The sequence below is a fragment of the Cervus elaphus genome, chromosome 6 (genome assembly GCF_910594005.1).
Source record: "Cervus elaphus chromosome 6, mCerEla1.1, whole genome shotgun sequence".
NCBI lineage: Eukaryota > Metazoa > Chordata > Mammalia > Artiodactyla > Cervidae > Cervus > Cervus elaphus.
Window position 1 is genome coordinate 48,304,098 of NC_057820.1, and position 21,039 is coordinate 48,325,136.

The 21,039-nt window shown below is 40.5% G+C and overlaps 1 protein-coding gene across 6 annotated transcripts in view; it reads left to right on the top strand.

Annotated features, from left to right (window-relative positions):
• TEC (tec protein tyrosine kinase) overlaps nucleotides 1-21,039 on the top strand; it is a 146,295-nt gene that overhangs the window by 113,111 nt on the left and 12,145 nt on the right. For all 6 annotated transcript variants that reach the window (XM_043906841.1, XM_043906837.1, XM_043906836.1 and 3 more), the window contains 7 exons: nucleotides 2,375-2,440; nucleotides 9,092-9,146; nucleotides 13,428-13,507; nucleotides 15,057-15,190; nucleotides 18,567-18,641; nucleotides 19,396-19,567; nucleotides 19,691-19,907. In XM_043906841.1, the coding sequence (XP_043762776.1) occupies nucleotides 2,375-2,440; nucleotides 9,092-9,146; nucleotides 13,428-13,507; nucleotides 15,057-15,190; nucleotides 18,567-18,641; nucleotides 19,396-19,567; nucleotides 19,691-19,907 (799 nt within the window). The remainder of the gene's footprint in view (nucleotides 1-2,374; nucleotides 2,441-9,091; nucleotides 9,147-13,427; nucleotides 13,508-15,056; nucleotides 15,191-18,566; nucleotides 18,642-19,395; nucleotides 19,568-19,690; nucleotides 19,908-21,039) is intronic.

Sequence of the window (21,039 nt, forward strand, 5' to 3'; positions counted from 1 at the left end):
CTTGGAGTTCCGTGCCAGAATGTGACGGTGCACAGAGGGCCGGCCGTCTCCCCAGGGTATCTCCCTTCTCCTTCCCTTCTATCCCTGGTTCCACCTCACATGTACCATGTGCGTCTCCCAGCTGTTCATCCAAATTCTGTCCATTTGGTTGGCAAACGCCACCTCCCAGCTTGGTCACTTCCTGGACCTGGGCTGGAGGAGCACACGCAGGCAGGAGCATTTGGTTTTCAGAGAATGAAGCCCCTTGGAGAGGCCCATGTAGGGCTTGGCAATGGGCAGCGAATTCTGAGGCCATAGTTTCAGGTGATGGTCCAGCTGAGGAATGATGGACTTCAGCATTCCCTCGAAAGTATGAGGTCAGAACAGGGGCCCTTCTGGCCCAGGTTTAAGGATAGTACCAAATCTGTAATTCTGGTTTCCCTTGATTAGCTCTAATCTGTATTTTTACAATTTACTCAAGATTAAAACAAGGTCCACACAATGCATTTTGGCTGATATGTCTCATGTCTCTCTTTTATTCTACAATAATCCCTGCCCTTTTTCCCCCCATTTTTGATTTATTGATAAAACCAGATCTTTTTCTCTATAGTGAGCCACAATCTAGATTAAGCTATTTGCTTCCACATGGTGTCATTTAATAAGTATCTATGTCCCGTATATCTGGTGGTTCCACTTCTTATGATGCCAAGGTTATGCAGGTAAACATACCTGAGGTATGTTTGTCAACTTTATTCCTCCATTGTAAAATTCTTCGTCAATGTTTCACTTAATGATTTTAGCATCCATTTATGATTATTGCTTATATCGATTATTTCGCTAAGGATAGCAAAATGGTGATTTTTTTTTTTTTTTGTGATTTTTCTAATTCTGATGACCAAGCTTCCTCTGTTGGTAACAGTGGTAACCAATACTTTTAAAAATTAAAAAAAAAAATAAGTAAACAACACTGAAACATATAAAAAAAAAATTGAAGGAACGCTAAAAAAAAAATAAAATAAAAGTGTTATTATGGATATTTTGGGCTTCCCAGTTGGCTCAGTGGTGAAGAACCCACCTGCCAATCAATACAGGAGACATGGGTTCACTCCCTGGGTCAGGAAGATTCCCCTGGCGAAGGAAATGGCAACCCATTTCCAAGTATTCTTGCCTGGGAAATCCCATGGATAGAGGAGCCTGGTGGGCTACAGTCCATGTGGTTGCAAAGAGTCAGACTTGACTGAGCGACTAAACAGAAGGAGAAGCATGGATAGTTTCATATTTGTTTTTTTTTCCTATTGCATTCATTATTCTTTTTGCTTGGATTGTCCCATCATGCGTCAGTGGTAGCTATTTTTGTTAGGGGTCTTTTTAGCCTTTCTTTCTCAGCTTCCTTGCTTTCTGAATAAAATAAAAGAGCTCAGTTTCATTCTTGTATTTTTCCTGGTCAAACCTGCAATTTGCCATTTCCCCAAAGAGTTCTGGCTCATTTTCATATGAAATAATATTTAAAGACAACAGGTGGGGTCCTAGGATTCTATTGCTGCTGGATTGCCCTTGCTTCTAGGCCTTTCTCAGTGCACAGAGCCACATGTATACACTCATGTGTGCATATATTATGAGCTGTTACCAGCAGTTCAAATTCAGAATTATAGCATTTTTACTCAACTTAGAAATTTTATACACATATCTCTTTTTCTGCTGAAATTCTTGACTCCAGTCAAGATTCTACCTACTATGATTGCTCCTTAAACTTTAATGTACACAGGAGTCATCTAGGGTAAAAATCCAAGGTTCTCTGGCCCCACACAGGCCTCCTCAGTTCATATCTCTTGGGTAGGACCCAGGAATTTGTCTTTTTAACGAGTGACTAGATGGTACTGATGTAGATGTTAGGGATTACTCTCTGTGAAAGAGTGTACTGCACAGACTGTTGAGGAGTTGGAGTGGTAGTTGTTTTCATCCAGCACTTCCACTTTCCTGAAGTAATGGTTTCTTTAAAACATCCCCAGAAAGTGTGGATTCAAGAGAAGCACCATAGAACGTTAGGAAGGGCTCTGAACCGAGTCACAAGTTCAGAATTCACGTTCTGACCCTGTTGCTGGCTAGTTCTGAGCCCTTGAGAAAGTCTCAATCTTCTTAAGCTTTGGTTTCCCCACCAAAAAGTGGGTACAAGAATGTCTGCTTACCTCAGAATTTTTGTAAGGATCCAACGAGGAAGTCCTTTGTAAAGCATCAAATACTATAGATATATAGACTTATTGAGGGTCAGCCAGTCTTTCTTATAAGCTTTAGGCAATATTATTCTTTAATTATTCCAGAAGGACAGTAATTTTCCTCTTAATACTCTATCAGTAAAATAATTTCAGTTTATCTAAAGTATTTTTCTTATTTCTAGGAGTGAAGGATATATCCCAAGTAATTATGTGACAGGAAAGAAATCAAACAACTTAGATCAATATGAGTAAGTAAAAGATTATTTTGTGAATGTGGAGAACCAGACATTGTTTTTCTTTTCCTAATTATGTAAGGCATCTGGGGGACTAATGGTTATCTTTCACTGTCTTTATAAGGTGATCCCAACTTATTCTTAACTTAGTTGTCTAAGATGGTAAATGATGCTGTAAGAATTAGTTTCTAATATACACTTCACCTGAACATACTATGTGTGAATTGAGTTATAGGAGTGAATATAATTAAATTGATTTTAAACAAATCACAGCTTAACTGGCTTTGAAATATAGCTCATTGCTCATTCATTTAAGAAATGAAAATACAGTTTCCCAGAGTTGCCTTTAAAAAAGCATGATTGTTTATTTTTTCTAACTATAATAATAATATGTGATTATTGTTTTAAAATTGTTTGAAAACATGAAAAATGTTAATAAGGAAAAAATTATAAATCAACTAGAGCTGAACTCTGTCAACATTTGTATGTTTTCTTTCAGTCTTTTTACTGTTTAAAAAAAACAGAATCATGCTGTATATACTGTTTTATATCCTATTTAATTCACTTAACAGTTCCTCATACCGTTAAATGTTCTTCAAAAACATTTTCATAATTGTACTATATTTCATTCTTCAAATATTTACTGAGACCTTAGCATGTATCATGCACTGTGTGAGATCTTAAGGAGTATAACCAGGCATATAGCCACTTGGATGTGTTATAATTTATAAAATAATTTTCTTATTTGTGTGGCATGAATGTTTTGGCATCTTTACTATGTAAAAATACTGGGATACCTCTTTCTGCTTACTGTGTTAAACTAGATCTTTGAAAACCTACGTACTGGGCTAAAGGCTAGTTATGAACTTCTTAAGACTTCTAATGCATGCTGCCAAATTACTTTTCAGAGAAAGCAAGTGGGCTGCTGTTCATATGCCCACTAGCAGTGTGTAGCTAGGTTTTAGTGAGAAGCTCATATATACCGAATACTGCTTGTGGTCATTCTGAGGTGGTATTTTGATGCTTCCTTCACTTCTTTAAAAACAACACCATCACCACCACCTCCAGCACAAAGCTGTTTCCTCTGTCCATGTCACTTCCTGTAATATGAATGTACCTTAAAAGTCTAGAAAAGGATTAACAGATTCAAAAGTCATAGCTCCCAGTGGTGTGACCCCTTCAAAGGTGTTTTAGAAGTAGATGAGGGTATAAAAAACATGTGACTGAAATAGTGTTTTTGCTCTGAAATAAGTTTTAGGAAAATAGAGCATATCTTTAGAATTTGGGGAAGATGCTAAAGGTAGAAACTTGGACCTGATTTTAAAGGGATCTGGTAGAGAAGTGACTGATAATTTGAGGAGGGAAGTGCTTGGAAACCAGATAATCCTTAACTGAGTGTAAGAACTACCCCTGTGACTCATGGGATTACACATAAGGGTTTTAGGAAGTTTATGATGCATCGCCATGCATTTTCTGGGTGCCTGACTCCACCTCTGCGTGACTAAGGGGACTTGCTGTGGGAACCCCCTCACCTGTCTTCCCCCCAAGGCTGGGGATACCATGTGGCAGGGTGCCAGTTCTGGCTGCATGAGAGACGAAAAACCTGTTCTCAGTTCTGACTCCTGCTGTCTTTCCATGCCACAGTTGGTGTTGGATTTTGCTAAAGCCCATCTTGTAATACATCTTAAATGTCTCCAGGGTTAAAAAAACCTTTTGCCAGCTGCTGAACCAAGAGCAGTGAAGAGTTCATGATCTGAGCCACAGTCAGCTCCTGGTCTTGTTTTTGTTGACTGTATAGAGCTTCTTGATCTTTGGCTGCAAAGAATATAGTCAATCTGATTTTGGTGTTGGCCATCTGGTGATGTCCATGTGTAGAGTCTTTTCTTGTGTTGTTAGAAGAAGGTGTTTGCTATGACTAGTGCGTTCTCTTGGCAGAACTCTGTTAGCCTTTATGCTGCTTCATTCTGTACTCCAAGGCCAAATTTGCCTGTTACTCCAGGTGTTTCTTGACTTCCTACTTTTGCATTCCAGTCCCCTATAATGAAAAGGACATCTTTTTTGTGTGTTAGTTCTAAAAGGTCTTACAGGTCTTCATAGAACTGTTCAACTTCAGCTTCTTCGGCATTACTGGTCGGGACATAGACTTGGATTACCGTGATATTGAATGGTTTGCCTTGGAAACGAACAGAGATCATTATGTTGTTTTTGAGATTGCATCCAAGTACTGCATTTCAGATGCTTTTGTTGACTATGATGGCTACTCCATTTCTTCTAAGGGATTCCTGCCCATAGGAGTAGATATAATGGTCATCTGAGTTAAATTCACCCATTCCAGTCCATTTTAGTTCACTGATTCCTAAAATGTCAATGTTCACTCTTGCCATCTCCTGTTTGACCACTTCCAATTTGCCTTGATCCATGGACCTGACATTCCAGGTTCCTATGCGATATTGCTCTTTACAGCATCTGTCACCAGTCACACCCACAACTGAGTATTGTTTTTGCTTTGTCTCTGTCTCTTCATTCTTTCTGGAGTTATTTCTCCACTGATCTCCAGTAGCATATCGGCACCTACCAACTTGGGGAGTTCATCATTCAGTGTCCCATCTTTTTGCTTTTCGTACTCTTCATGGGGTTCTCAAGGCAAGAATACTGAAATGGTTTGCCATTCCCTTCTCCAGTGGACCACATTTTGTCAGAACTCTCCACCAAGACCCGTCCGTCTTGGGTGGCCCTACATGGCATGGCTTAGTTTCATTGATTTAGACAAGGCTGTGGTCCATGTGACTAGATTGGCTAGTTTTCCATGATTGTGGTTTTAGTCTGTCTGCCCTCTGATGCCCTCTGTCAGCGCCTACCACTGAGAAATGCTGGGCTGGATGAAGCACAAGCTGGAATCAAGATTGCCAGGAGAAATATCAATAACCTCAGATATGCAGATACCACCACCCAAGGCAGAAAGTGAAGAAGAACTAAAGAGGCTCCTGATGACAGTGAAAGAGGAGAGTGGAAAAGTTGGCTTAAAGCTCAACATTCAGAAAACTAAGATCATGGCATCTGGTCCCATCACCTCATGGGAAATAGATGGGGAAACAATGGAAACAGTGACAGATTTTATTTTTTTGGGCTCCAAAATCACTGCAGATGGTGATTGCAGCCATGAAATTAAAAGATGCTTGCTCCTTGGAAGGAAAGTTATGACCAACCTAGACAGCATATTAAAAAGCAGAGACATTACTTTGCCAACAAAGGTCTGTCTAGTCAAGGCTATGGTTTTTGCATTAGTCATGTATGGATGTGAGAGTTGGACTCTAAAGAAAGCTGAGCGCCGAAGAGTTGATGCTTTTGAACTATGGTGTTGGAGAAGACTCTTGTGAGTCCCTTGGACTGCAGGGAGATCCAAGCAGTCCATCCTAAAGGAGATCAGTCCTGGGTGTTCATTGGAAGGACTGATGTTGATGCTGAAACTCCAGTACTTTGGCCACCTGATATGAAGAACTGACTCATTGGAAAAGACCCTGATGCTGGGAAAGATTGAGGTCAGGAGGAGAAGGGGATGACAGAGGGTGAGATGGTTGGATGGCATCACTGACTCGATGGACACGAGTTTGAGTAAACTCTGAGAGTTGGTGATGGACAGGGAGGCCTGGCGTACTATGGTCCATGGGGTCACAAAGAGTCGGACATGACTGAGCAACTGAACTGAATTGGACTGAACTAAACTGAATCAAGAGCCCCTCTGCTGTTTGTTTGGGGGCAGGAGGAGTCCCAGGCAATGGTTGTCCACTGGACTGGGCTCAGGACTGCCAACCTGCAGCTCCCGGGGTGTCGGCACCTCTACATTAGGTCCCAGTTGGGGGAGGACAGAACCAGTGGAAGTGCTGCAGGAAAGAAACTGGACTCATTGTGGTGGTCAGGAACATGTTCTTGATGGAAACACATTAAAGGAAGAAGGTGACAGGAATGCAAGGGCCCTTAGACAGGAAAAGTCCAGGAGGCAAGGACCAAATTGAGAACCGGCTAAGATTTATAGCTCATTGATTGGTTGTTTTCAGTTTTTTTTTGTTAATTTGTACCTGTTGCCTCCTTTTTATAATATACCCAGCCCACCCTCCCCAAGAAGCTTGTTTAGGGTCCTTCCTTTCCAGAAAGGACTCGGTATCCCTAAATCTCCTTTTTCCCTCGATTCAGATACCACCATGAAGTCTTATCCCTTTAAGTGTTTGAAGTGACTAGCCAGTCTGAAACCCTCATTCCCATTAGGGTTTTGATATCTAAGAAGGGAATGACAAGTTACTTACAAATCCTGGACATTGTTTCTAGAGATACACTGTCCCTTCAAGGGGAGCTAACTGATCTTCCATGGGCATCTGTGTCCCAGTCCTGTGAGTGATGCGCATCCCGGCGTCCCAGAGCTGTAGCTCTCCTCCTGCCCGTGTGTGCGTCCTCGCGTTCCTGCCCCGCACATCGTTCTTTCCCATGGGATGCGTTCAGCAGAGCCGCCTCTTGTCCCTGGAACCTGCAAATGCCATAAAAGTGACTGCTTAGAACAGGATTTGTGCTGTGAATTCCTTTTCTTTCCTTATTTTCTTTATCCCTTCCTAGGAGCTTGAATATACTAAGTGAGGAAAGGACCTTTTTTTTCCCCCTCTGAGTTTCTCATATCTAATTCCTCTTGAAAGCCACAGTCTCGTTATGCTGACTACTTGCATGTCACTGTAAGACTAAACCTCCATTGTTTACTCTTGCTGTGAGAATATGGACTTGGATCTTCTGTGATTAGTTAAGAGAATATTTTTCAGTCTTTCAGGTCCTGCTGGTTTATAATGCGTAATGAGAGCCCCAGTTATTGTTCCTAATTATTTCTTATGACTATTTTTAAGAAGATAAATATTTCCTCTATCAATGAGAAAGCTTTAGAGACAGAATCCAATCTGTTCTCCTTTTGTTTTTTTTTTTTAATGTGAACCATTTTAAAAGTCTTTAGTAAATTCGTGAACAATATTGTTTCTGTTTTATGTTTCGTTTTTTTGGTCGCAAGGCATGTAGGATCTTAGCTCCCCAATCAGGGGTCAAACCCACAGCTCCTGCATTGAAAGGTGAAGTCTTAACCACTGGACAGCCAGGGAAGTCCCCATCTCCTTTATTTTATTTCTCAGTTGCTTTCAGAAATTGATCAGAACTGTAGCGTTGTTGAATATGGCCCAGTTCATAAAGTGGGGTCCACAGCAATGAGATCTTAATACCCACAATTCTGAGGCCTAGTTAATCATTTCAGGCTCCAAATAAAATAAGTTACTGGCTTGTATTGAGATTATAATTTGTGTTTGGCTGCTACAACTGCTTAAAAGAATCTTGACAAAAAAAGATCTTGTTTTTTTTTCTTTGTGTTTTTCTCTTCCTCAGTCAGGGAAGGCCTTTGTATTTGCTTGTCTTATGGTGTTTGCTGGGCCAAAAGCAGGTGCTCATAACAGTGATAGGAAATTCACGTGTTTAGAGGGGCCAAGCTGGTTTCATAATATTGGAACCCTCAGGAAATATGACTGGTGGAGGGTTCTGCCCACAAAAGGCCATCTAAAACAAAACAACAGAGAACAAAAACCCAACAGTAAAGCTGACAATTTGAGGGACTTATCTAGCGGTTCAGTGGTTAAGGTTCCATGCTTCCTACATAGGGGGTGGGGGTGGGAGTGGATTCCTGGTCGGGAATTAAGATTCCACATGCCACACGGCCAAAAAAATAAATAAACCTGACATTTTGAGTTCATCTTCTTTGGCCAACTTGCTCATAATCCCATGGAGAGATTGAGCTGTGGAAAGCAAGGGAAAGGGTGTACTTCTGAGCATGAAGTGGGAGATGGCAGTATCCATCTTTCCTTACGAAAAATTTCCCGAGGGTTGAAAGGGGCGCTGATATGCAGGGGCTTAGCGCAGAGTGGAGGGGGCAGGCGCCACTGCTTGGCCCTGGAGGAATTCCTGCAGCACACCTGAGGAGGCTGCCAGGGGTCAGGACTGTGCTAGAACCAGTGCGTCTGGAAGACCCAGGAGGCCTCCACTTCTGTTTTGCTCTGTTTCTTTCAACACTTGGGACCTTTGTGAAGTTCACTAGGGGAGTCTTCATGATAAGTTGAGATGAAATCTACTGCCTGATGGAGGCTTGGGATTAGATTTAACTTGAATTAAAGACAATAATGTAGTGATATTTCCTGCATATTTGAGTCTGTGGGGTAAAATTCATTCTTGCTGTTATTATAATAGTGAAAAATTGGAAATGATCTTTATGTTTACTAATAAAGAAGAGCTTAAATAAATTATGGCACATCCAGGCTGTGAACTATATAGCTTTGCAAAGATGTGTGTGAAGTTTCACACTGTTAAGTGAAAAAATCCAGGTTCTGATAGAGCAAGTATAGTTTGATCTCACTTTAATAATGAAAATGAGAATGTCAGCATATATATGGGTCTTTATAAAAATATGGGTAGAAAAAGTCTGCAAGTATGTATATCCAAATGTTACTAGTGGTTTTCTATTTTATAGAGATTATGCATAATATCTCGTTCTTAATTAATGTTTGTCATTGGTGAGGAGTATTGCCTTGCTAATTCTAAAAAGAAAAAAGAACAATTAAAATACCTGAGGTCTTAAACATATCTTTTTCTGTTCAGATGGTATTGCAGAAATATGAATAGGAGCAAAGCAGAGCAACTCCTTAGAAATGAGGTAAGTGTTTGTACTTGTTTTGTGGGTTTGGTTTCAACACAGAATCAATTGAAGTGAATCCCTGATTAGTAATTCCACCTACCTCTGTGACCAAAGCCTAAAAAAATACCATGATGTAAGTACAAATTTAAAAAAAAATCATTTAAAAGTGAAGGCTGCTATATTTGTTTCTTGGGGCTGCTGTAAACAGAGTGTCACAAACTGGGTGCTGTACCGAAGCACCACAAGCAGAAGCTTGTTGTTTCATGGATCTGAAGGTTAGAAGCCTGATGATCTGAGAGAACAACGCTGAAACATGTATATTATCAAGTGTGAAACAGATCGCCAGTCCAGGTTTGATGCATGAGACAAGTGCTCAGGGCTGGTGCACTGGGATGACCCAGAGGGATGGGATGGGGAGGGAGGCGGGAGGGGGGTTCAGGATGGGGAACACATGTAAATCCATGGCTGATTCATATTGATGTATGGCAAAAACCACTACAATATTGTAAGTAATTAGCCTCCAACTAATATAAATAAATGGAAAAAAAAAAAAAGAAAAGAAACCTGAAACCCAGATGTCAGCAGGCTGGGTTCCTTCGGGGGCTGTGAGGGAGGGGTCTGAATGAGGCCTCTCTCCCTTTCTCCCCGTGGTTCTTCCCTCTGTGCATATCTGGCTGTGTCCAGATTTCTCTTTTATAAGGACTCCAGCCACATAAATTAGGGCTCCCCGCCCCATGACCTCGTTTTTACTTGATTGCCTCTGTAAATCTCCACAGAAGGTCACATTCTGAAGTACCAGGGATCTGAACTCCAGTGTGTGTTTTTCAAGGGGGAAAAAACTTACTGTTGTTCAGTTGCCCAGTCTTGTCTGACTCTTTGCGACCCTATGGACTGCAGAAGGCCAGGTTTCCTTGTCTTTCACCGTCTCCTGGACTTTGCTCAAACTCCTGTCAACAAATTTATAACAGTGGATAACAGCTATACATGGCCAACATTTTCTTTACTGTTTCTTACTGATTTATCATTTGCTACCTTAATGTTAGTACTTATATATATTTTTCTTTTTTGCTTCAAGTTGTTTTAAAATAGTTTTAACATCAGTATTACATGCTATCATTTATAAATGAAGTGTTAACACAGTATTTAGTTGCCTTTAGAAATATGCTAAACTTCTTACACTTTAGAAAGAATTACAGTGGCAAGATGAAATCTAGTCTAGAGGAAACTAAGAGGACTGAATAAGGAGACCCATCCAAGGCTGTCTGTGACTTTTCTAGTCTGTTTTTTGCATCTGTAAGGCAGAGATGTTGTATTAAAAGATGGCCTCTATAGTTCTCTGCATTTATGACCTCGTTATTCTATTTAGTAATAGTTCTTTTAAACCTGTGCTTTCTCATTTTATCTCCTGCTTATTACCCCTAGTTGAGGTTTGGTTGGGTGCTTATTTCTTACAGTTTATGTTAAGAGAGCAGTACATGCATGCACGCTAAGTTGCTTCCGTTGTGTCTGACTCTTTGTGACCCTATGAACTGTAGCCTGCCAGGCTCCATGGGATTCTGTCCATGGGATTCTCCAGGCAAGAAAACTGGAGTGGGGCGCCATTTCCCCTCCAGGGGACCCTCCGGACCCAGGGACTGAACCCGTGTCTCTTACATCTCCTGCATTGGCGGGCAGGTTCTTTGCCACTAGCGCCACCTGGGAAGCCCAGACTGGAAGAGAGCAATAGCAGGTGATTAAGCTTGATTCAGAGATCAAATTGCCAACATCCACTGGATCATCGAAAAAGCAGAGAGTTCCAGAAAAACACCTGCTTCTGCTTTATTGACTACCCCAAAGCCTTTTACAGTGTGGATCACAAAAAACTGGAACATTCTTTAAGAGATGGGAATACCAGACCATCTTACCTGCTTCCTGAGAAATCTGTATGCAGGTCAAGAAGCAACAGTTAGAACCAGACATGGAACAACAGACTGGTTCCAAATTGGGAAAGGAGTATGTCAAAGCTGTATATTGTCACCTTGCTTATTTAACTTATATGCAGAGTACTTCATGAGAAATGCTAGGCTGGTTGAAGGACAAGCTGAAATCAAGATTGCTGGGAGAAATATCAATAACCTCAGATACACAGATGACACCTCCCTCATGGCAGATAGCAAAGAGGAACTAAAGAGCCTCTTGATGAAAGTGAAAGAGGGGAGTGAAAAAGTTGACTTAAAGCTCAACATTCAAAAAACGAAGATCATGGCATCTGGTCCCATCACTTCATGGTAAATAGATGGAGAAACAATGGAAAGCCATGAAATTAAAAGATGCTTGCTCCTTGGAAGAAAAGCTATGGCCAACCTAGATAGCATATTAAAAAGCAGAGACATTACTTTGCCAACAAATATCCGTCTAGTCAAAGCTATGGTTTTTGCATTAGTCACGCATGGATGTTGAGAGTTGGACTCTAAAGAAAGCTGAGTGCTGAAGAATTGATGCTTTTGAAGTGTGGTGTTGGAGAAGACTCTTGAGGGTCCCCTGGATTGCAAGGAGATCAAACCAGTCCATCCTGACGGAGATCAGTCCTGAATATTCATTGGAAGGTCTGATGCTGAAGTTGAAACTCCAATACTTTGGCCACCTGATTCAAAGAACTGACTCATTTGAAAATATCCTGATGCTGGGGAAGATTGAAGTCGGGAGGAGAAGGGGATGACAGAGGATGAGATGGTTGGATGGCATCACTGACTCTATTGACATGAGTTTGAGCAAGCTTCGGGAGTTGGTGATGGACAGGGAATTCTGGCGTGCTGCTGTCCATGCAGTTGCAAAGAGTCAGACACAGCTGAGCGACTGAACTGAACTCAGCTGATGCTTGATTCATATGACATGTCACCTCTCCCCCCACTCTGTGGGCGGCTCCACAGTGAAAGGCTGCTCTGGGTACCTAGAGAGACTTGGGGTCTCAATCCTGGCTCTGCTGCTTACCAGCCCTTTGACCTGGGGCAGATTTCTAACCTTTCTGTGCTTCATTTCCTCACCTGCTCACAGGCGAGGGGATAATAGTAGTACCTACCTCAAAAGACTGTTTTGAGGACTGAGTAGATCCACATAGAACATATCAGAGCAGAGTAAGTTTTCAATAAGTGCGTGTTTTATGAGGGACTTCCTTGGTGGTCCAGTGGTTAAGACTCTGCTTCTCCACTGCAGTGGGCACCTGTTTGATCTCTGGTTGGGAAACTAAGATCTCACATGCCCCACAGTGCAGCCAAAAACAAAAGAAAATAAGCAAACAAACAAACAAAACGTGTTTTACTAGAAAATCTTCCAGCAAAGAAAAAGGAATAATTCTGCTTCATAGAGTAAAATCATTTCCAGGAAATTTTGTGTAAGCAAATAATGTAAGTAACGGGAAACGTAAATCAAGGGAAAAAAAGTTTTACTGACCAATAAATTATTATGATCATTGTCCCTAATTGTTCTTATCAAATTTATTTTGGGGGCTTTATTTCATTCCATTGTCTTTCCTAGGAATAAGGAAAAACTGTTTTATTTTCATCTGTTAGGCACACTTTCCAAGCAGTTTCAGTGTTGGAGACTGATTGTGGCGTTATTGGTGGAGAGGTGTTTGAGGTTCCTAGCTTCTATTTCTTGCTCTTAGGCTTAGAACTTGATGAGGATTTACCTTTTGACCATTCAGTGTGTTTCTGCCTTTTGGTTTTCTCTGCTTAAGTTGCTTGTGCTTCTGTCTCTCCTTTTGTAAAGAGTGATATTTAACATAGATTTCTAGGGGAATTAAGGACTTTTTAAAGTGTTTCTATAAAGAGCACTGAGATATTTACAGGAAAAATGCTATGTGGACAAAGATGATATTGAGTTAGAATTCAGGACTTCTAGCAAACATGAGAAATGTATGAAATGAAACCCAGTCGTTAAGAAATACCTTTTTCAGTAACCGTTTCCCCATGTGTCCAGGAAGTAAAGGAATTGCAAAACCTTGTCTGTCAGTTCTGGAATGGTTCTAAGAGATTATCTTGTTGAAATGTCTCCTACTAGTGTGTGTGTGAAGAGTTGCAACTATGTGGAATTATGAGTGTGCTTTCTTTAACTAATCTCACGGTCCAGTAATGTGAAGTGAAAGGTCACGTAGATGAGAGACGGTCATGTGGCTGACTTACCTCTTGGTAAGTTTTGCTTCTCCAACCAGATTTTCTAGGCAGAGGATAAAAATCATAAAATCATAAGATTGAGTTCTTGGATCTTCTGTATAGCATTGATACTGGATTGAAATAAAAATTTTCTTAACTTGGATTTTAGGATAAAGAAGGTGGTTTTATGGTAAGAGATTCCAGTCAACCAGGCATGTATACAGTCTCCCTTTATACAAAGTTTGGAGGGTAAGTAATCTCCCTCTTTTAATTCAGAATTTTTGAATGCAGTTCTTATATAGTTTGCATGGATTCCTAGTTTTTGAAAAATAAGCTGCAATTCAGAATTTAAAAATCTGAACTTGATTTCCAAAGTCTCTGTGCTGTGCTGTGCTTAGTCACTCAGTCGTGTCCGACTCTTTGTGACCCCACGGACTATAGCTCACCAGGCTCCTCTGTCCATGGGGATTCTCCAGACAAGAACACTGGGGTGGGTTGCCATGCCCTCCTTCAGGGGATCTTCCTGACCCAGGGATCAAACCCAGCTCTCCCTCATTGCAGGCGGATTCTTTACTCTCTGAGCCACCAGGGAAGCCCTAAAGTCTATAACATTTTTGTATTCATATCTAGTAATTTTCCTCATCATTTTCTGCATATGTATTTATTGAGAATGGCTATAGAAACCTTGGGGCTTCCCAGGTGGCACAGTAAAGAATACAACTGCCAATACAAGAGACTTGGGTTTGATCTCTGAGTCTAGAAGATCCCCTGGAGTAGGAAATCACAACCCACTACAGTATTCTTACCTGGAGAATTTCATGGACAGAGGAACCTGACAGGCTACAGTCTATGGGGTTGCAAAGAGTCAGACACCACTGAGGGACTGAGCACACACATAGGAATCTTAGCAACATTCCACAGATCATTACTTTGTACTGTGCTGGGTACTAAGCTGCCACAGTGAGCAAAGCGCAGAACCAGCACGCCAGTCGCTTGGTGGGAACTTCTCTCGGAGAAGCACACAGGCAGTGCTGGTGTGTATGAGTGAGTGCTGGGCAGAGCGTGTGCGTGGCAGGGTAGTGGGGTCCATAGCCCAGACACATCTGCCTGAGTCATGAATACTGCCTGCTGACATCCAGTCTGAGACCTGACGGGTGAGGCAGGTGGAGGTTGGAGGGAGGGGAACAGATGTTTCTGACACAGGAGGAAATTGCTGGCCCCAGAAGTGAAGGAGCAGTTGGTGAGCTGAGGAAAGTATATGGTAACTAGACTGTAGAATGAGAGGGGTGGGGCAAGGGAGGAGAGAGGAACCGGAGAGGGAAATGTGAAGTCTGAGCTTTATCTTAACATCAGCAAGAGTTCTCTGAAAAGGACTTTGAGCAGATGAGTCAAGGTCTGTGTTACAGAAAGATATCTAAAGCAGAAGTTGTATATGTTCTATAAGTCCAGTTTATTCACTTTTAGAGTGAATAAATTCCTCTGAACATTTGTACCATCAATAGCAGGGACAAAAAACAGTAGCCAGTGAATTGCTATTTTAAGACTTTAAACTATTAGTAAATGGAGTTGGTAGACATTCTTTTTTAAAATCTCATGCAAGATATCAATGATGTTATCAGTGACCACTTTAAATCCCATCTGCTAATTTGAAAGGTGAAACTATGAAGAACATGGGGAAAAAGAAAATTTGTGTTGGAGACTAGATGGGGCTATGTGTAGGGACCCTGGTAGAAAATCTCTTACAAGTGAAGTTATGTTATTCCAACTTAGTTCTAACACATTTGGATTTTTGTTACAGAGAAGGTTCCTCAGGCTTCAGGCATTACCATATAAAGGAAACAATGACATCTCCAAAGAAGTATTATCTGGCAGAAAAACATGCTTTTGGTTCAATTCCTGAGATTATTGAATACCATAAGCACAATGCAGCAGGTAAGTGAGCTGTTCAAACCTATTTCAAATATAATAATTAGAATAATTAGACATTATGGTGAGTTCTTCCTTGAGCAATTTTATATTGTAATTAGTTGTGGAATGTCATTGATTTAAAATTATTGCATATTAAGGAAATGATATATACAAAGAAAAATCAGAAATAACGATTACAGTCTTGACCTTTAAATGCAAGTTATTCTTGTTGTAGGTGGCAAATGTTCACATTTCTGTGATTTATACCCTTGGTGCTGACAAAGACTCTTTGTTTGACCAAACTTTAGTCAGGCTCTGAAATCATCTCCTAGGTCCATCAGTACATTTTCTTATAAAATCCAATTTTAAGCAATAACCCTGCTATGTCAGTTTAACCAGAACCTCTTACCCTTGAGATCTGACACATATATAAGCACCCTCAATGTCTGATTGAGTGCCTTATCTCCAGTCATCCCCTGGGTGATAGTCAGGCGCCCTGGCTTATCTTCAGTGAGAATAATCTTGCTGCAAGATTCCTGTTAGGCTGACTTAGTTAGAACCATCCCCACTCCTCCCTCCACTGATGTTTCTTTTAGTAATTTTCCACCCACTGAACCCTACCCCTCTCCTTGGCTGTAAGTTCTCACTTGCCCATTCTGTATTTGGAGTTGAGTCCATCTCTCTCCCCTATTCTAAAAGCCCATTGCTGTGGTCCCTAGGACCTATCTCAGTGGTGCTGAATGAAGCCTGCCAAACCATCTGTGACAGTGTTGTTGAATTTTTTTTTTTTTTTCCTTTAACAGTATCAGACTAAAATTCAACATATGTCTGTGTCAGAGGTGTCACAGAAGCCGCCGGATGAGCAGCTTGGGTTTAGGTCCGTGTTGGAGGCTTCTAGAGACTAGAGTAATAGTGTCCCAGACAAGTTCCCCGTCTTCCTGAATCTCTGCCACACTCGCCACTGGGAATAAACCAAACACCAAAAGCAAAACCAGAGACCACAGTTTTGCCCATTGAGGCGCCACAGGGTGAGACAGAGAGGTTTCTAGCTCTTGACTTCAAAGCTATAACCGAGTAGAGGTTAGCCAAGCATCCAACCCAATTTATGAAAAATTAACTCTGGGTGTTTTGTTGAAGGCTTTTGCCAAGACTGTTGCTATTTGTGACTCTCTTTACTTTTCTCAGATAATGATAGAAACCGTTACTGAAATATAATTTACACTCCCTAAAAGTTCATCTGTATGATGTGTTCGTAAATTAGTAATTTACAGAGTTGTGTCAACTGTCACCATAATATAAGGTCATTTTTACTATCCCCCACAAAGGAATCTTGAACCCATTAATAGTCACCACCTAACCCCCTCCACCAGTCCAGCCCTAGGCAACCGCTAGTCTGCTTTCTCTCTATATAGATTTGCCTGTTCTGGATTTTTCATGTAAATGGAGTCATACCATATGTGATCTATTGTGACCAGCTTCTTTGAGTACAGTATGTCAGAGCCTCTGTAAGCACTCTGTCCCTTCTCATTGATGAGTAGTAATCCATCGTGTGGGTTTGTTTATCCTTGTTGTCTCATTCATTAGTTGATGGAGGTTTGGGTTGTTTCCACCTTTTGACTCTTCAGTTATGCTGCTATGAACATATGTGTACAAGTTTTTGCATGGGAACATGTTTCATTTTTCTTGGGTACTTACCTAAGAATGGATTTGCTCGATCATATAGCAACTCTGTGTTTAATGTTGATGAACTAATTTCATATCAATTTATCCCCCAAAGAACTTTTTCTTATCTTTTATTCTATTCTTTTTCAGTGTTCACATTCCGCTCTTTCTTTTTATTCTTGTGTGAATTTTATTCTTCATCATTCTCTCAGTTAATTCATTTCAGAAACATATATTAAATGCCTACTACATGCCAGTAACTATGTCAGGCTGTAGGGAGACTATGGTGAACTAGATGTTATTAATCTTATCATCTGGTGGGGGAGACAGAGAAGTACATAACAATATTAAATTACTATGAGATGTGGTATATTAGAGAAAATACATTGTGCTACAAGATATCTATAGGTGAAATACCTGGGATTTCTTATTTAGTACTTAAGCAACTTAAATTGAAGGATTTAATGTACCTGTCTGATTTCCAGTAGCTGGTATTCCCAGTCATTAATGTTGTAGAGTCCAATTTTTTGTTTTGTTTTTTCTCTACTAAATGCTTTATTTTTTTAATTTATTTTTTAATGAAGGATAATTGCTTTACAGAATTTTGTTGGTTTCTGCCAAACATCAGTATGAATGAGCCATAGGTATACATATGTCCCCTCCGTCTTGAACCTCACTCCCATGTCCTTCCCTATAGAGTCCAGTTTTTATGCTGAGATTACAAATACAGAGTTATGTCAGGTGAATCACTTTAATTTTTAGTAGACTACTGTAGTTCCATTTTATAATTCAAATCTCATACTGGGAAAGAACATGATACAATAATTGATCATAATTTTTGGAAACTTTTAAACATCCTTTAAAGTGTTTGCAAAGACAGTATGCTAGCATGGTGCCTGGTAAACACTGCATTTAAAAAAATAATGTTGAATGAATAAAAACATATGTATATTTAAAAAATATGAAATTGTCAACTCAGTAGTGAAACCAAGTAGAACCCTGTGGGGCCTTCCTGGATACAAAAACCCCTGTGTTTCCCATTTCTTGTTTGTTTTTTTTTTAAAAAAAAAAGCCTCCCCTGAATTCCCAAGGACAGGCTCAAGCAGTTCATGATTAGAGTTACCAGACTCGTAGTTCCTCCTGAAAGGATATAGGTAACAATCTGATGCTTACTTCTGAGTCGCTCTGAAGAAACTAAGACCCCCATCTGGGTGGAGGGTGTTGACTGCCTGCTGACCACAAGCAGGTAGACCCCAGACTGGTTGGAACTAGAAAGCTGATGATTGAGATTCCTGAAACATCATGCTGTTACCTACCACCAATCAGTAGAAAGTCCATGAACTAATCACTCATCAGATGATCCCCTATCATAACACTGTCTTTAAAACCCTTGTTGAAAGGCTTTTAGGGAGTTTGAGTCTTTTGAATACAAGCCACCCATTCTCCTTGCTCGGCCCTGCAATAAACGTTTATCTGCTCCAAACTCTGACACTTTGGTTTGTTTGGCCTCACCATGGATCAGGCACACAGACTTGGTTTTGACAACAGTAGGATCATCTTCCCTCTCTGCTTCCTTTAACTTTTTGCCAGCATATAGCACAGGGCTGCATGTACATACAGAAGATGAGCAGTAAGTGAATAAAGGAATGAATTTTGTGGGTGAATTTCTAGTTTAGTGTTTTACTATGCAGAATGATTCAGAGTGAATTCAGTTACAGTACTTTTCTTTGATTTCTAGGACTTGTCACAAGGCTGCGGTACCCAGTTAGCACAAAGGGGAAGAATGCACCAACCACTGCAGGATTCAGCTACGGTAACTCCTTTTGTAGTTGTGTTGGTAATTTTTCTTGTAAAGAACCCATTATCACAAGACCAGTTTAGATGTGTAGAATTCCACATAGTGGAACTGTTTTTATAGAAGTTTATAGTCTGAAATGTTAGATGATTATACTTAATAGCTGTAGTAACCCTACAGTTTTTATCATTATTCATTATTTGGCAAAAAAAAAAAAGCAAACCCTGCCTGTTAGTGAAAAAGAAGCATTACCATGTTACTTCTAAATTATATCAAAGTCTTTCCTGGTTCTCACCTGGCTGGCTACCCACGGGAATGTAAAGATGGAGGTTAATAGAGAAGAGATCCAACTTGATTGTCTTTGTGCTACTGGTGAAAGCCTTTTAAACAGGTTAAACTCTTTCCAACTTGATGGACTTTGAAAAAAAAAAAAAAAACCTGAAGGAGAGGAATAGTAAAGGAGGAGGTATTTGTTTAAAAAAAAAAGAGTGCCTTTAACTTTCAAGCTCCATCATTAGCTGATTATGCAGCATCTTCTTTCCTTCAGTTCACTTTGCTTTTATTATGACAGCTGAGAATGGGTCCATCCTCCTAGAGAGTAGAAAGCCACCTTCTGTAGTTTACATGCAGGTTGCAAGTCTGCTCTCTGTTTTACCAGTAATAGTATGAATTGTATAATTTTTAGATTGACTTCGGTTATAGTTTGTTTCTCACTGATTTCTACTGTGTTCTCCTGCTTAAATTTTAACCACTTTCCCCTTCTGTCTCACAGAGAAATGGGAAATTAACCCTTCAGAGCTGACCTTTATGAGAGAGTTGGGGAGTGGACTGTTTGGAGTGGTGAGGCTTGGCAAGTGGCGAGCTCAGTACAAAGTAGCCATCAAAGCTATTCGGGAAGGCGCCATGTGTGAGGAAGACTTCATAGAAGAAGCTAAAGTGATGATGTAAGTTTCTGTGTTTTTTCTTGTTCCCCTTTCTGTATTCAGAAGTGGCCCCTTGCCAGCTAACATCCCCCTGGTGGTTTCTTTCTCTGCAGTAACTCTGTGTATGCCTAACTTCCCTCCCAGGAAACTGACACACCCGAAGTTAGTACAACTTTATGGTGTATGCACACAGCAGAAACCCATTTACATTGTCACTGAGTTCATGGAGAGGGGCTGCCTTCTGAATTTCCTCCGGCAGAGACAAGGCCATTTCAGTAGAGACGTGCTGCTGAGCATGTGTCAAGATGTATGTGAAGGGATGGAGTACCTGGAGAGAAACAGCTTCATCCACAGAGACCTGGTAATCACACCACCTGCTTTCCTGTCACTGGCCAAATTCCTTTGTAATCTGGGTCAGCAGTTCAGTTCCGTTCAGTCACTCAGTCATGTCTGACCCTTTGCGACTCCATGAACTGTAGCACGCCAGGCTTCCCTGTCCATCATCAACTCCCAGAGCTTGCTCAAACTCATGTCTATTAAGTCAGTGATGCCATCCAACCATCTCATCCCCTGTCGTCTCCTTCTCCTCCCACCTTCAATCTTTCCCAGCATTAGGGTCTTTTCCAGTGAATCAGTTCTTCGAATCAGGTGGCCAAAGTATTGGAGTTTCAGCTTCAGCATCAGTTCTTCCAATGAATATTCAGGGCTGATTTCCTTTAGGATTGACTGGTTGGATCTCCTTGCAGTCCAAGGGACTCTCAAGAGTCTTCTCCAACACCACAGTTCAAAAGCATCAATTCTTCAGCACTCAGCTTTCTTTGTAGTCCAACTTGCACATCCATACATGACTACTGGAAAAACCATAGCTTTGTCAGCAGATAAGCAATGATTTATTCATACCCAAGTTTTGTTTTCAACAGTATTTCACCATTATTTTTAATTGTGGTAAATTTAACTTGCCACATAGTTTTAACAGAAAGAGCTTATTAAATCTATTATGTGTAATATATATAGTTACAGAGGTAGTATTTCCAGCTTAATAACCATGCATTGATATTTGGTCTTCAAAAGAATCTCATGAGGTAGCCAGTGATAACAGATTTTCTGACCACCATTGTCTTATATAAGAAAATTAGCATCAGAGAAGTGAGATGATTTGCATATGGTGATAAATGGGTAAGTTAAGGGTTGACTCATCTTTTGATTAAATACTAAGGTCTTTTCTAGACTAGAAGCAGGAACTATTACATAACAAAAATCCTTCGGTTCATATTCTTCACTGGGAAGAGATGGAGGCCCATGTTAACAACTCCAGAAAATACCAGTAATCTTTTACGGGTTCTAAATTGTTATGATAGAAACACTTTTTGATTTTCCTGTCTTATTTGTCTTCCTTTCTCCTCCATTGTTTTTTCACTCTCTTTTTCTTCTCTGCCTATTATTGCCCAGTGTGTCTATTTTCAGTATGTTGGTAGAACTATTAGTTCCTGTTA